A 14,709-nucleotide genomic window follows, 5' to 3' on the forward strand; every position below is an offset into this window, starting at 1 on the left:
CCCAGATTGCTCTGGAGTGGCACATGTCAGTCCCTCCCTCCCTACTGGCACAAGCAGCCCCCCAGGATCCATCCTTGGCAGCCTCGTCCCCAGGCATTCCACCTTCCAGCTGGTAGCATATCTGCTCTTCAGGTTGCTTTTGGGCACGTGTCCCTGCTTCGGGAGCCATTCACCACCCTGGCCCTCTGCTGAGCCTCTTCCCCTGCTTAGTTCAGCCACTGCCTTTGGCACTGCACAATTGAGCCACCCCCTTGCCGAAAGATGCAGGGGTGCAGGGGTGCTTGTGCCATTTGCCCATCAGGCACTGGCCCCACATCGGTTCAGGGAAGTGTCCTGGGCACGAAGCACCCCCACCCTGAAGACAAAGAATACCCTGCTGGCTTGGATGGGGGAGGACACCGATCCCGCAGGGAATTTGGGATGGGAAGGAGCCACCCACTGAAAGCCTGATGCCAGCCGCCGGGTCACTGGCAAGTTGAGGTTGGGTTTTGCACAGGGCTGGTACAGTGTGTTTTCCTGGAGGTGATTTATAACAGTCCTGGAGCCCAGACCCCGGGATCGCAAGACACAGCCCCAGCGAGAAGCGCTGAGCTCAGCCTTTCAGAGCTCAACAGTCAGCAGATACCTCGTGGAACGCGGCTTTAATTGTTTGTTTATTTTGCTTTATTCGCTTAGTTATTCATTTTGCTCTTGGCGGATGCAAGAGCCAAGGGAGAGTGGAGCAGCTCACGGGGCTGGGAGAGAGATGGGGAGGAGCAGGGGCTTGCAGAAAACAGGAGATTGCTCATCATAAATTGTAATGCGCTTTAATTCCTCTATGGGACAGGGCAGGAAGGAGGAGCAAAACATCCTCTGAGGCACTGTGTAGCCAACTGAAAATATTCTATTCTATTCTATTTTAATAGCTATATTAAAGATTAAAAGCAGTACCTTGGACTAAGCCCAAAGCGAAGGGTGGGCAGCTCTCTGTGGGCCCATGCATGACCGGGGGGGTTGCCTCTCTGGGAGCAGGGGCCTGGGGACCTGCACAGTGTTTATGTCAGGCCCTGTGCCCTATAGGGTTGTATGGTCTTGTCTGCTGCTTGTTTCCCAGTCAATTAATAGTAACATTCACTAGGCAGTGGGCAGGCTAAGGGGGTCCCACTCTTTCTGTGGAAGTGGGCTTTTCTCCCATGGTGGTGGACGCACCTTGCACAGGTGACAACAGGCACTGTAGAGCCTCTCCTGCCTCTTTGCCGCCAAACGCCCCATGGGCTTGTGCTGAGGATCCCACTTGTGCCCTGTGGATGTGGGTATCACTGGGCAGCAGTGAGCTGGCCTGGGAAGATGTAGAGCACTGCCTTGCTCGGCCAGACCTAACGCTTCCACCCCAAAAAGCGCAGCTCCCACCAGATAGTTCACGTACTGGGGGAGGAGGGTCTGGATCCTGGCTGCTGTTGAAAATACAGTCCTTAATTCCCATCTCCAGGAATGTCAAGGCATGTCGTGCTGTTTCAAAGGATCTTTCTGGGATCTGAAATTCACCCTGTTTGCTGTGGTCAGTGTTGCTGTTGTGGGGGGACAGAGTTGTCACTGGTCTAGGGCTTTAGAAAGTTGCCTTTTTAAGGAACCACCTTAACAAGGACAAGGTGATGCCCAGACCATCTGAGTACCTCTTGGCCAGCTGAGCACCGAGGAAACTGCAGTTCCTAACAGACACTGGGCAGTGATACCAGCCCCCCTTTCCTCTGATCAGTGGGAGGGTGATCTGGCTGCCAAAGGCAAATCCTGCCTGGAAATTGTCACCAGGGAAGGTGTGTTGGAGACTGGTCCTGAGCTCAGGTGGCCCAGCTGGCTCACTGGAGCAGTCGCAGTCAGGACGTAGCTACCAATGCAAGGTTGTCCCTCTCTCTCTCCCCTCCTCCTTCATTCTCCCTTTCCCCATTTCTGTTCCATAGGACTTTTTCTTTTAAGGGCAGCAATTCTCCATCTGAAAGCCTTTCCTAAGTGGCCAGATGAGGAGAACCAGTAGGGATTTGTCCAATATGGAGCAGCAGCTGGGTGGCGGCATGACCACAGGACCCCAAGTCCCAGCTTTGTGCATGGACCCCCAAGTCCAGCACCTGCTGTAAGCTCTTGCAGGCAGGAAGGTGATGGGTGCCGAGTTTCCCCTGCTCAGCAGTTGCCACCCAGGCTCCTTCTGTGCACATAAGATGCTTGGAGCCACCAGGATACAGGGCCTGCATCACCAGTGATGGGTCTTTGCCAGTGACAGGCTGGAACTGGGGCAACTGTCCCAGCACTGAGGGCTTGCTCTCTTCCACACGCTTTCCTCCATCTCTGCTGATCTCACCTCAAAAGAAGGTTAAATTGTTAGGGATTTAAGCGTGCATGCACATATGTGCACACACATAGATCCTCCTGGGCTCCAGCAAGGGGAGGGCAATGAGAAAACCCCTGTGGACACCCCTGGCTCTGCAATGAGCTGAGTTCATGCTCTCACACCATTTTTGCAGCCCAGTAACAAAGTCAGGCACTTAAGGCAAAGGCAGAAATATGGCCTCATGCCGCCAATCCCCAATCTTTTGTTTTCCCTCTTTTCTTTCTTTTTTTTTTTAAATTTTTCCTCTGACTTGTTATATTTTTTTATTCCAGTTTTCCCCACGGGCTCCTCTTTCAAGACTGATGATTACACTCAGGGCTGCTTGCTGCTGGAGGAGGCTGGGCATAGGGCAGCAGTGGTGAGGAGTTATGATAGAAAGTAGGATCATGCAGCTGATTGGGAGCTACTAAAATGGAACCAGGGCTGGCAAAGAGGCAGAAACAGGCTGTGGCAGAGGTTGGCTGCCCACCAGGGAACTGCAAGGTGTCTGCAATGGGTCTTGCTTTACCTTGTAGCTGGAGACAAGGAAGGGATTAGGGAGTGCATGTGAATAGCTTAGCAAACCCATCTGAGAACTCTGAAACAAAAGCCCAGGTTTCTGGCTGTTTCTCAACTCTTTTTCATTGCATAGTCTGTCCTGCACTCCAGTGATGGCAGGATTGAGCACGGCCTTAATGCTGCATGTGGGCAGGGATGAAGGGTCCCACCCAGCTGACGGAGCACAAGGCTGGGCTGCCAGGAGCGAGGCCACCAGCAGGAGAGATGTTCCCGAGCCAGCAAGCACTGGCTAAATCACAGATACATCTCAGGAAGGGCCAGCACAAGCCCCTCTCCCAGGCTGGTGGGACAGTTTAATGTGTGGGGTGTGCAGTTGGTGGTGGGACTCAGTGGCACTCTCTCTCCAAGCTGGGAGATTCTGCAGCCAGCATAGGTCCCTTGTGACTCATGTTTTCTTGCCGTGCTGGTGATGTTTTGCACCTGAGGTCTGGCTGGACAGACCAGGGGCTCAGGCATGCTGTGGTTGGATGGCTGTGAGTTTTCAGGGTCATGCCTGCGCTGTCACCCTCGGTGGCCCTGGAGCTCCCTCGCCAGGCAGGAGAGAGTCCGAGGTGCTGCAGAGAGGCTTGGCTCTCCAGGAGGAGGGTTGATTGAGCACCTTCTCTAGGGGCTTGTCCAGGCATCCTGCTCGACAGCATGCCTCCAAGCTGCTGAATTCCCCTCTCATGTCTCCTCCTGTTCCTCCCTCTCCTGGCTTTGCTCTTTCTTCCCCCCAGCTGCGTTCGGGTGCTCCGAGGCACAGCTGGGCCACCCCTCCCCTCCATCTGCCCATTTGATGTGCTGTATCAAGTTGCAAGTTTTGCAGATTTCAGTTGCTCCCGACCTAGGTGCTTCCCAGCTCTGGCACATGGCTCACAACTGTTGCCGGTGCCTGCAGGAGTGAACTGCCACAGCTCAGGCACGCATCTCTCTGCCAGGGTCATGCAGGCTGTTGGGTCTCTTTGGGATGCTCAGTAAAAGCAGCAAATACCACAATCTGCACCAGGAAACTGCTCTGCTCAGGTGTCTCCTTCCATAACCAGTCCCACATCCTGTTCCCGGATACCATAAGCCAATATACAGATATCCAGTCTCTCTTCTTTAGATGGTGCTTTGGCAAGGGGTGTTGGGAAGCCAGTAATTTAGCTATAGCTTGAGCATCCTTCCCCTTTGGCCTCATGCTGCTGTCATTGTCTTTGCTGTGAAGGACTCAGTATCCCCCAGCCTTGAACAGAAAGAAGTGGTTGCTCTGGCCTAGTAACTGGTCTAGGAGCTGAAAAACTTTGGACAAGTTGCTTAAGAGCTGCTGCCTCAGTTTCCTTGTCTGTAAAATGGGCACAAGGGTGTCAACAGCCCTTGTAAAGTGCCAGGAGACCCAGGAGTGACCGACACTAGATAAGAACAGGTCAGTTTGTTTACTTCCCTGTCACATACAGTCCATGTTTCCCAGGCTGTGCAGAAGGCACAACGTCTTACCATGTGTCGATGTCCAGTTCAAGGGCCTTGACTCAGTGCTGATCAATAAGGAGGGTGCCTGGGTCCCTCTGCCTGGCAGGGACAGACAGGGACATCCTCCTGAGCATCTGGAGCTGTGCAGTGGGCCAGGAACAGGATGGAGGCATGGGGAGGCTGAGGGTAAGGCAGCTGTTATCCAGGTCTGGCTCTCCACATCTTTCCTCTCTCTCCTTGGCGGCATCATTTGAACCTCTGCTTCTTTCCCAGGGGGTGTGAAAGCCTGTTCCCTCAACTGCCTGGCTGAGGGCTTCAACTTCTACACAGAACGAGCTGCAGCTGTGGTGGATGGGACACCGTGCCGGCAGGACTCCAACGATATCTGCGTCAATGGGGAGTGCAAGGTGCTGCCGGCGTCTGGGACAGACTCGGGATGGGAAAGCAAGGGCAGGCCCTTGGGCAGGGGAGTGCTGCCCTCCACCCGCCCACACAGACACAGGCATCCTTCTGCCTGGGCTCTTGGTTGACCTGTGGGAGCAGGAGCACATCCACCTCTGGACTTTTGCCTCTCCGCTCTCCACGCACCGGTTGCCACATTGGCCTGCGTTAGCAATGCGTCTCTGCATTTACAGCCTATGTAGCCCCAGGCACTTGATACTTCCCTTGAAATGGGATCTGGAGGGCTATAAAAGTTTAATTATAAGAAAGCGCTGTGGGAGTGGCAAATGTCCCCCAGCAGTCAGGCAGACAGCCTCCCTCTCTGTCTCTGTCTGTCTCCCTTCCTGTGTCTCTGGGATCTTTTTGTCTCTATGGGGCTGAACATACTGTGGAACAAAGGCGGGGATTGCACCATAGGCAGCTACAGCTGTGCTGGTAACCCGCTTGCTAGCCCACGTACTGTGGCAGCAGGGCAGAGCCAGAGGCTTCACATGGGCTCTCTGCCGCGATGCTGGTGCTGCAGGGACACAGCTCTCCTTGGGCTGCTGCAGCTCCACCAGCTCCATGCAGGCACCTTGATCTCTGCCTTATCCCACAGTCACAGGATTTCTGCGTTCACCCCCCCCAGCCCTGGAGAGAGACCTCCCAGGGCTGCCCCTGGTGAGGAGTGGCAGAAAGATGGGGCTGGGCAGAGGTGATGTTGCTGAGTGCTGCCTGCTGTACAGTGCAATGGAGGGGAGTGAGGTGGAGCCCAGGGATGGGCTCCCTGGGATGCTGCAGGTCAGGTGTGGGAAGGACAAGGCCCCACCAGGATGGCTAATTCCCTGCTGCTCCTTCCTCCAGCATGTGGGCTGTGACCGTGTCCTGGGCTCTGACTCAAAGGAGGACAAGTGTCGCGTGTGTGGGGGAGACGGCAGCTCCTGTGAGACCGTTGAGGGCGTCTTCAACCAGTCTCTGCCGGAGGGAGGTAGGGAGCAAGCGGCCTGGCCAGCGCAGCCAGCGTCACCCACACTCAAGTCCCTCCTCAATTTCACCTCCTGGGGATGTGCAGGACAGGCAGGGACATATCCCAGAGAAACACCCCAGAGGGTAGGACCAGGCTGCAAGCAGGGAGCAAATCACTCCTGTTCACCAACCAAGCCATGCCCCAGCCACCACTGGCACCCAAGTCCCTGGCACAGAGGGCCAAGCTCCTTCCCTCCTCCGCAGCTCATGCTGCCCTCAAGCCAGGCTGTGGAGATGCCCATGGAGATCCCAGCTCCACAGCACCTCCCCAGCATGGCTGGTGTGATCACGAAAGCCTGCACTGCAAAGCAAGCAAGCCACTGTCCTGGGGGGCCATAGTGCTTTTTCCGTTTAATTGCAGTGGGTGGCTGCACGAACAACTCTGCACTGCCAGCATCTCATTTAGTGTTTAACCCATGGGTAACGGGGTGGCACACACTCCCATCCAGCCCAGGGCAGGGTTGGCTCTGGGCTCAGAGGCTGAGCATCACTGCTCACCAGCCCCGGGTTGTCTCACAGGTTACGAGGAGGTGATCCAGATTCCCAAGGGCTCCGTCCACATCGACATCCGGGAGCTGAACCTCTCCATCAACTACCTAGGTGAGATGGGGCTGGGGGATGCTGAAATCCCAGCCAGACACCCCCTTGGTCTGCCATTTCCCTGCAGTTAATAGGGCATAGGAAAGGCCCAGCAAGGAAAACCTCTTACTGCAGCAGAGGATGGGGTTGGGGGTCCCAGCTTGGGGTTGGGGGCAGAGGAAGGCAGCGGGCCTACTGGCAGGGCAGCGTGTCCCACGCTAGTGTGGGCCATAACAGTGTGGCCCGCACAGCCCCTGTCTTGCTGCAGCGCTGCCTCCGTCCTGCGCTCACTGTTCAGCAGTGTAACCCTGAGCAAACCCCACACCCCGCCGTTCCTGGCGCTGTCTGTGGCTCCTTGGCATTCCCCCCTCCGCCAGCATGTTGGGCTGGGAATTAAAAATAGACCTGCTCACATTTTCCTTGGGCTTAATTTTCCAGCCAGACTCTAGCTCATTTTTACAATGGGCTTTTTTCTTTCCCCTGTCCTCCAAGCCGTCGACAGTGATCATGGGGGGGGTGCTCACTGCTGGCTTGCTGCTGGGTGCCTCTGCAGTGGCTCTGCAGGAGCTGGAGCCTGCCTGGATGCTGGCACCGGTGGGAGATCACAGCAGGGCTCTCCTGACCGCATCCCTCCAGGCCAGATCCCTTTGCTGGGTTGAGAGATGCCGACATCCCTCTATATCCAGCCTATGTATACCGGGGACTCCTCGTGTCAATCCAGACTGGATTTCTGTGCACTGGAGGCACAGCCCAAGTTCATATCACTATTGATTGCTGCCACCAGTCTCTCCCACTCCAGCATCTGTCCCTGCACCCCAGTGGGAGCAGAGGGAGCATCCTCATCGGTACAAAGCATCCTCCCTGCCCCAGAGCATCACGGCAATGAGGTCGTTGCCAGCAGTGAGGGCAGGAGTGACAAAGAGTGGTGTTGGTGGCAGAGAGCAAGCAGGGAGAGCGTGGGAATGCGAGTGGGGACGAGCAAGCGAGCCGATCCCCCTCTAGCGACTCGCTTGGGCAACCACAGCCAGGCTCCTGGGGACCAGCCTCCTCCAGTAGCCCCAGCTGCCAAGACCCAGTTTGCACAGCTGGATTTCAGCGTGGCTTCATGGCCACAGTATGTCACACTGCCGGTTGTCCCCATCACCACCCCGGGTAGCTGGCTGAGCTCCCCACAGTGTTATCCTTCACCAGTGAGGTGGTGGGCAGGCTGAGACAAGACGATGGGTCCCACCTCTGCTAGTGATTTTCTGTGACCCTGACCCAGGCACCTACTTTATTTGCTCCGCCTATTCTGTCCCTGTAAAATGAGGCTGATGACATTTACCCTCCGTTGTAGCAGTGCTCTGAGCCTGGCAGATGAGAAGCGCCTGGCCGAAGCTGGATGCAGGTGCATTCAGCCTTTCTGCTAATCCTTGCTTCTCTGTCCTCACAGCGCTGAGAGGGGAGAGCGGCGAGTATTACATCAATGGGAAGCTCTCCATCGACCCACCGCGGCGCTTTGACATTGCAGGCACAACGTTCCACTACAGGAGATCCCCAGAGGAGCCTGAGTCCCTGGAGGCCTTGGGACCCACCAACATCACCCTCTTTGTCATGGTTGGTAACACGGTTCCTTCATACCCATACCTGGTATGGGCCTGGTCTGGACTAAAGAGACCTTGCTGTGACTAGATGGGAATTGGAGCTGATCAGTCCCTGTCCTTGCTGTCTGGAGTAAAGGGGCACAGATAGCAGGGGTAAACTGGGCTAAATTCTCAGGTCTCCCTCCCTAATCTGCCAGGCTTTGGAATGATCTCTGATCATGTCACCTTCATGGCTACACTACTGTCATCACTGGTGGCTGCCATGTCAATGCTGGAAAGGACTGGAAAGGGAAGCGGGGGGGGAGATTTCAGCTGCCCTGGATTTTAGAGAGTGCCCTGAGGTTGTGGGATGCCATCTGGACAGTCACGACCATGCTGGACTTCAGTGGCACTGATGCCTTGGTGGTGCCTTTCTTTGCAGGTCCTTGTGCGGACAGAGCTGCAGGGGATCCGGTACAAGTTCAATGCGCCCATTGGCAGGGATGCCTCGAACCAGTATTCCTGGCACTACACCCCGTGGACCAAATGCTCAGTGCTGTGTGCAGGGGGTGAGGTTTGACCCCGTGTCACCTGGGAGGAACATGTGTGTCTGCCCTCCTGTGACCCCCATGCACAGTATCTGGGTCACATGAGACAGCGCACAGATGTTAGCATCTGCTTTGCTCTGAAGGAGCTCTCAAGTTTCTACATATTCCCACCCTGCACTCAGCCACATGCGAGCTGGTGTCAGTTAGCATGATCTTGTGGGCAGAGTGTCAGGGCAAACAATCTGGATGCCATTCTTTGGCTGGACCACAGGTGTTGGTGGTAGAGGTGATGGAAGGTGGCATGATATGCTTGGGATTCATTTACTTGTGCAATGCGTAACAGGTTAGCTGGTCACAACAGCCCCTTTGGCCTTCAGATCTACATGTCTGTGAACTATACCACCACTGATGCTTCCCTGAATCCCTTGGGCTAGTTCTTGTGGGGATTGACACAAAGGTTTGTGCCATGTCTTGTGGCTTTGGAGAACGTGGCTGTGAGTGACTGAGCTGGTATTCAGGAGAAAGAGGCACTTTCAAGAGCAAGGCTTAATAATGTTCCCTGTTTAAAGCTAAGGGCCCTGGCCCGGTTTTGTGTGCTAGGCCTTGACAAAGGGTTGCCACCTCTTGTTCCAGCTATTCCCCCAGTACTGCCCAGAAGGTGTCACAAGACCAGGGTTAGAACAGGTTTATTTGAGGATGAGGTCCTTGGGACACTTTGATCCTCCATCCTCTGCAAACTCTACCAGGTTGTGCCCTGGCTGGTGAGCCTTCACTCCATCCATATTTTTCTGGAGATGTTAGAGGCAAAGGAGGCCTTGGATACAAATAGAGAAGCAGATTCAGGCTTGATGAAGTGCAGTGACAAGTGGCTGCCCCGTCACGTTGCCCATGTGGGAGCAGAGCTGTGGGGCTTGTACATGCAGCCTGGCTCAGCGCTAGCCTCAGGGTGCTCCTCTCTTTCCCCCTTGCCTCTTTTTTCTTGGCAGGCAGCCAGATCCAATCTGTGGTATGCAAGAAACTTTCTGATGGCTCAACTGTCTTCAACCATTTCTGTAGCCCTGAAACTAAAATGCCAGAGCGGCAGAGGCCGTGCAATACCGAACCGTGCCCCCCGGCGTGAGTACCATAGCTTGGAGCAGATCGAGGGAGTGTGGGTGGAAAAGCCAGTGTGGAGGAGGGTGAAATTCCCCCCTCTCTACCACTGCCAAGTCAGAGTCCCCTGCCACAGTACCCAGGGGTAACACTACCTGGCTGGAGCAGCTCTGGTGCAGAGAGGGGACAGTCTTCTCCTCTGTGCCCCATCATGACCACAATACAGTGCACAATCTGCACAGCCCAAGTGCATTGCTGTGGGGAAGGGGCAGTGGTGATGCAGAGAGCAGAAACCTATCTCCACCACAGTGCTCTGTGCACGAGGCTACACCGTGCCTTGCTCGGTGAGAGATATGCCAAGAACATGGTGTGTTGGCTGAGGGTGGTCTCTGTAGCGTGGCCTCCTCCCTGCGCTACTGAGCTACTTGCAGAAAGGAGCCCTCCCCATCTGGACTTTGGTGCAGAGCAGATACTCAGTGTGGTTCCTCAGAAATTGTCCCAGCCCCTCCCTGGCTGGCCCTTGACCCTCTCTTGAAGAGGAAAGGGAGATGTGGAGGAACTCTGTGATTCAGCAAGAGCTGCCTGGGAGGCTGTGGTCAGAGTAGGAACAGGGCTGTGTACAGGAGTATGGGGACAAGCATGGGCCTCTGTGCCCCTCACAACTTTGCTGTTTTATCTGTCTCCAGCTGGGTGATTGGGAACTGGTCTGAATGCAGCCGAAGTTGCAATGAAGGCGTCCGCACACGCAGTGTCTTCTGCAAGCGTAAGATCTCTGCCACTGAGGAGAAGACCTTGGATGATGCTTCTTGCACCCATCCACGGCCAAAGATGCTTGAGCCTTGCCATAACCAGACATGTCCTCCAGAGTGGGTTGCTCTGGACTGGTCTGAGGTAAGTGCTTAACATCGGCCCTCACCTCTCTGATAGCACTGGTCCTTAGGGGGACAGAGTCAGTCACTAGGCCAGAGCATTAGCGATGGCTGCATGGAGAGCATAATGTGGGAAATGGTCTTGAAGCTCAGGAGACAGGCAAGGTGGGAGCACTGGTGGGGAGAGCCAGTGCTGCCTCTCTCTGGTCTTTGCCATACATCCTGACCACGTGTCCTCTCTTTGCAGTGCACCCCAAGCTGTGGACCAGGTTTCCGCCACCGCATCGTCCTCTGCAAGAGTGGTGACCACAGTGCAACTCTGCCCACCTCCCAGTGCTATGAAGGCTCCAAGCCGCCGACCAGCATGAGGTGCAACCTGCGGCGCTGCCCACCGCCGCGCTGGGTGACTGGCGAGTGGGGAGAGGTAGGGACAATCCTTCTCTTGAGGTTTTTGAAGAAGATTCTGTCTCCCCAGCCCCTCAAATCCTAGTCACACGAGGCTTTTACCTGCCAGCAGAACCCAATGTGGCCACCACAACTATCTGGGGGGCAGCAGGACTCTGCGGCAGTTCTTTGCCCTCCATTGGCTCAGGAGGCCATTGTGGTGGTGGCCCAAGTGCACAGCTGGTTCAGGGAGTCTCCTGGGCCTAGCAGGGCCCCACAGTTGTTGGAGGGCCCCCACGGGTATCTGGAGGGCAGCAGGGCAGTGAGGAGAGGGAGCAGTGCAGTGCAGTGGCAGCGATGGGCTGCAAAGGCGGGCTGGGCTGGCTGCAAGTGGGGCCGCTGCTGGTCCACCTGCCACAGCCCAGCCTGGTGCCTACAGCGGGGTGATGCTGACAGTCCTCCCTTCCCTCTAACACCCCTCAAGCTGCAGGGTGACATCAGGGTGCAGGAGGCCTGGGAAAGGCTGGTGATTTAGGGCTGGATGGAGAGACCTTCACTGAGTCCTGGAGGTTCGAACCAAGCTTTTCAGGAAGCGGGGTCGCCCACTCAGCCATACCAGCGAGGTCCCTGCGGCTGCTGGTGAGGGAAGGGACAACTGCATCCTCCTAAGACCCTTTGCTCCTCCTAAGATCTGGCTGTGCCCTCTCCCCCCATGTTATTAAAGCCATGGCAGCCACCACAGCTCCGTGCTGTGCTGTTTCCCGGCAGTGCTCTGCGCAGTGTGGCCTTGGCCAGCAAAGAAGATCCGTCCAGTGCCTGGCTCACACCGGGCAGCCATCCAGCGACTGTGTGGAGACACTGCAGCCACCCGGCATGCAGCAGTGCGAGACCAAGTGCGAATCGGGACCTACGGACAACCCTGAAGGTATGAGGGAGACAAGGGGACTGGGGAGGGAAACGCAGAGCACTGCCAGCCTTGGGGGGTTATGTGGTACAGGGACACCGGAGCCAGCACAGCCCGAGTTGGGGTCTAGGTGCTGTGGGGTGAGGCTCTCATGGGGAGACCTGATGCTGTCCCCTCTGGTCCCAGGCCAAACTGGCATGCCGTGACACTGATAAATGAAGTAACTGCACTTTGGCAAAGAGAGGCTTTCAGTAGAGAGGTTCTCAGTAGCTTCTTCAACACAGCTGCCTCTTGCAGCTTCCTGGCGAAAAGCCCCCAGGAGCTGGGCATCAGGGTGCAAAAGAGCTTGCATAGTGCTAGTTAGAAGTCCCCCCTGGGGCTCCTCAAGGCAGCTGTAACCCTACTTCCCTCTGTCGCCCATCCAGAGTGCAAGGATGTGAACAAGGTGGCCTACTGCCCTCTCGTCCTGAAGTTCAAGTTCTGCAGCCGGACCTACTTCCGACAGATGTGCTGTAAAACATGCCAGGGGCACTAGGGATGCAGTGTGACCCCCATGGGAAAACTGGAAGGCAAAAACTGCGCCGGAGGGCCGCCGAGCTGCACCCTTCCTCTCTGCCCCGGCAATCTCCCCTGGGTCCAACACAGACACTGGTCGTGCTTCCAGTGGGAGCCGGCGTCACCCAAACCCGTCCCCCAAAGACATGCACCCTTCGCCCCCGAGCTTCACAATGGCAGGTTCCCAGTTAAACCACTGCCAGCCGCTGCAGACACCGCCACGGCCCAGTGTGACAGGAGCCGGTCGATGAGCGGTGGGAGAGGGAGAAGCTGGGCAGAGCGCGGCAGCAGGGACATTACTTGAAATTCTGACATTGTTATTTATTAGTAGCGGACCCAGGTCCTGCAGACGCCGAGACAGCCACCAAAGCGGCACCACTCGCCCTGCTCTTGCCTTGTCCTGTTCTGCGCCCGTGTCCCAAGGGCATCACGGGGCATCGTGGCCTACAGTGGGGCCTCCTTGGGGAGGCTGAGCGCACCGGGGGCTGCTGCCTTTCCCTCGGGGATCCCAGGGCAGACAGGGAGGAGGTTTCAGGTGCCACGGGTGACAAGCATGGCTTGTGGCCTCTGGGCGATGGATGAAGATAAGCTGCTGTGGGGAGTGGGGCTGGAGCAGGAATTTTGTTTTATTGGTTTGCATCCTGTCACCTTGGGACGTGCAGCAGGGGACAGAGAGCAGGTCACTCAGTGAGCAGAGCAGTGACACCAGTTTAACTGGGAGAGGGGGTTATTCAAACTCTCTTAACAACCTACTTTGATTGGGGTGTCCCCCTATTTTTCCTTAAAGTCCTTATCACTATTATGACCATTTTTTATTCCAGAAACACCTCGAAGCACGAGCTGAGGTCATGGCCTAGTCGTGCTCAGGGTTGCAGTCACTTAACAGGCATCAAGGACGTGCCAGGCTGCAGGAAGCAAAGCAAAGGAGGATGCAGGACGAGAACTGTCTTGGTCACTGTGTCCCCATTGCCGAGCCGTAACTGCAGGACCACTCTGCCTGGTCCTAGCAGGGCCCTCCCCACCAAACGCCACGGCCTCCACGGCTGCTTTGCCTCCAAAGGTGCTTTAGTCCAAAGGTGCTTTGCCTCTGAAAGGTGCTTTGCCTCCAAAAGGTGCTTTGCCTCCAAAGGCAGCCTTGTTGCACACCGCTGTGGACTTGGGCTATTGGTCCCAGTGCCACCCACTCCTCTGCCCCCAGGAGACCTCCAGTGATGGGAAAGGAGCAGGCTTGAAACTCCTCCAGGACACCTCCTAGCCAAATTTGGGCTGACACCTGACACATGTCTTCTCCATGGGCCACCACGGCCTGTGGAGGAGAGCTGAAGAGACCTGAATTCCCAATCGACAAAGCATGTGGGGTTTTTTATCATTATTGTCATTATTTTCAGGCCTTTCTGCATCACAAAGAAGGGAGATCTTGTCCAAGCTATGTTCTGTTCCCCTTAGGGGTCATCCCTAGGGTGCAGGGAGGGGGAGAGCCCTCTTTAACCAGAACAAACCTCTCTGCCCTACCAGCCATCATGTGTTATTCTACCATCTGTATTTTTACCCGCTCATCAGCCAATCGCAGCTTCTCTGGTGCTCAGCAAATCCCACTTGGCTGTCGAGCGGGCCTTCCTTTGTCTTCCTTCCCGGTGCCACGCTCCCTTCTGACATTTTGGTGAGGGGAGGGGTGTTTTCACATTTTTATATAGATGAGATATATATATAATGAAAAATGTTTAACGTACTAACTCTGAGGAGGAGCGACGTAACGGCATGATTTATAATAAAGGAGTAGCTTCGATCCCAGGCGCAGCTTCTGGTCCCAGTCTTGTTTCTCGAGCAGCAAGCCTGGGCTCTGGGCAGCCCCACACCACAGTGCTCCTTGTGGTCACATGGGAGGAGAGGTTTGGGCAGCAGGGGAGGGTTTTCCCTGCAGCCGTGAGTAACCAGAGCGGGTGGGAGAGGTGGAGATTCACTCAGAGCTGCTGTGTGGCAGGTAGGAACAGGCTTCCCCTTGGCAGACCCCTTGTGGGTGGGCTGTCCACCCTGGGGGCACACAGAACCCCCGTGTTGGTGGTGCCGGTTTGGGATTTTAACAGGGCAGGGGGGGACTCTTTGAAGAACTACGTGTCTGCAACACCGCCTATGCTTCCCTGAATACCTTGGGCTGGTTTGCGTGGAGATTGGCACAAAGGTTTGCACCATATCTGGTGGCTCTGGAGAACCGGAGGACAGACTTGTCAGTAGGGCCTGTCGCAAGAGAACAAGGGGTGATGGTTTTAAACAAAAAGAGCGGTGATGATTTTAAACTAAAAGAGGGGAGATTCAGACTAGGTGCAGGGAATGAGAGTAGAGAAAGATGGGCGTCGGTTCCCAGTAAAGCAGTAGCTACCCCATCCCTGGAAACATTCAAGGTCACATTGGACAGGGCTCTCAG

The 14,709-nt window shown here is 55.8% G+C and overlaps 1 protein-coding gene across 2 annotated transcripts in view; it reads left to right on the top strand.

Moving 5' to 3' along the window:
- The window catches only part of ADAMTS10 (ADAM metallopeptidase with thrombospondin type 1 motif 10), a 62,308-nt gene extending 48,140 nt beyond the window's left edge, over window positions 1-14,168 (top strand). Inside the window, exons 17-26 of one of the 2 annotated variants that reach the window (XM_049808594.1) lie at window positions 4,622-4,755; window positions 5,633-5,756; window positions 6,314-6,394; window positions 7,806-7,969; window positions 8,378-8,504; window positions 9,470-9,599; window positions 10,262-10,466; window positions 10,692-10,813; window positions 11,597-11,753; window positions 12,158-14,168. In XM_049808594.1, the coding sequence (XP_049664551.1) occupies window positions 4,622-4,755; window positions 5,633-5,756; window positions 6,314-6,394; window positions 7,806-7,969; window positions 8,378-8,504; window positions 9,470-9,599; window positions 10,262-10,466; window positions 10,692-10,813; window positions 11,597-11,753; window positions 12,158-12,172 (1,259 nt within the window). In that variant the 3' untranslated portion in view covers window positions 12,173-14,168. Of the gene's footprint in view, window positions 1-4,621; window positions 4,756-5,632; window positions 5,757-6,313; window positions 6,395-7,805; window positions 7,970-8,377; window positions 8,505-9,469; window positions 9,600-10,261; window positions 10,467-10,691; window positions 10,869-11,596; window positions 11,754-12,157 lie in introns of both variants that reach the window. The other variant, XM_049808593.1, reaches the window with a different exon arrangement.
- The last annotated feature ends 541 nt before the right edge of the window (window positions 14,169-14,709 follow it).

This window comes from Accipiter gentilis, chromosome 8, assembly GCF_929443795.1.
Source record: "Accipiter gentilis chromosome 8, bAccGen1.1, whole genome shotgun sequence".
NCBI classification, from domain to species: domain Eukaryota; kingdom Metazoa; phylum Chordata; class Aves; order Accipitriformes; family Accipitridae; genus Astur; species Astur gentilis.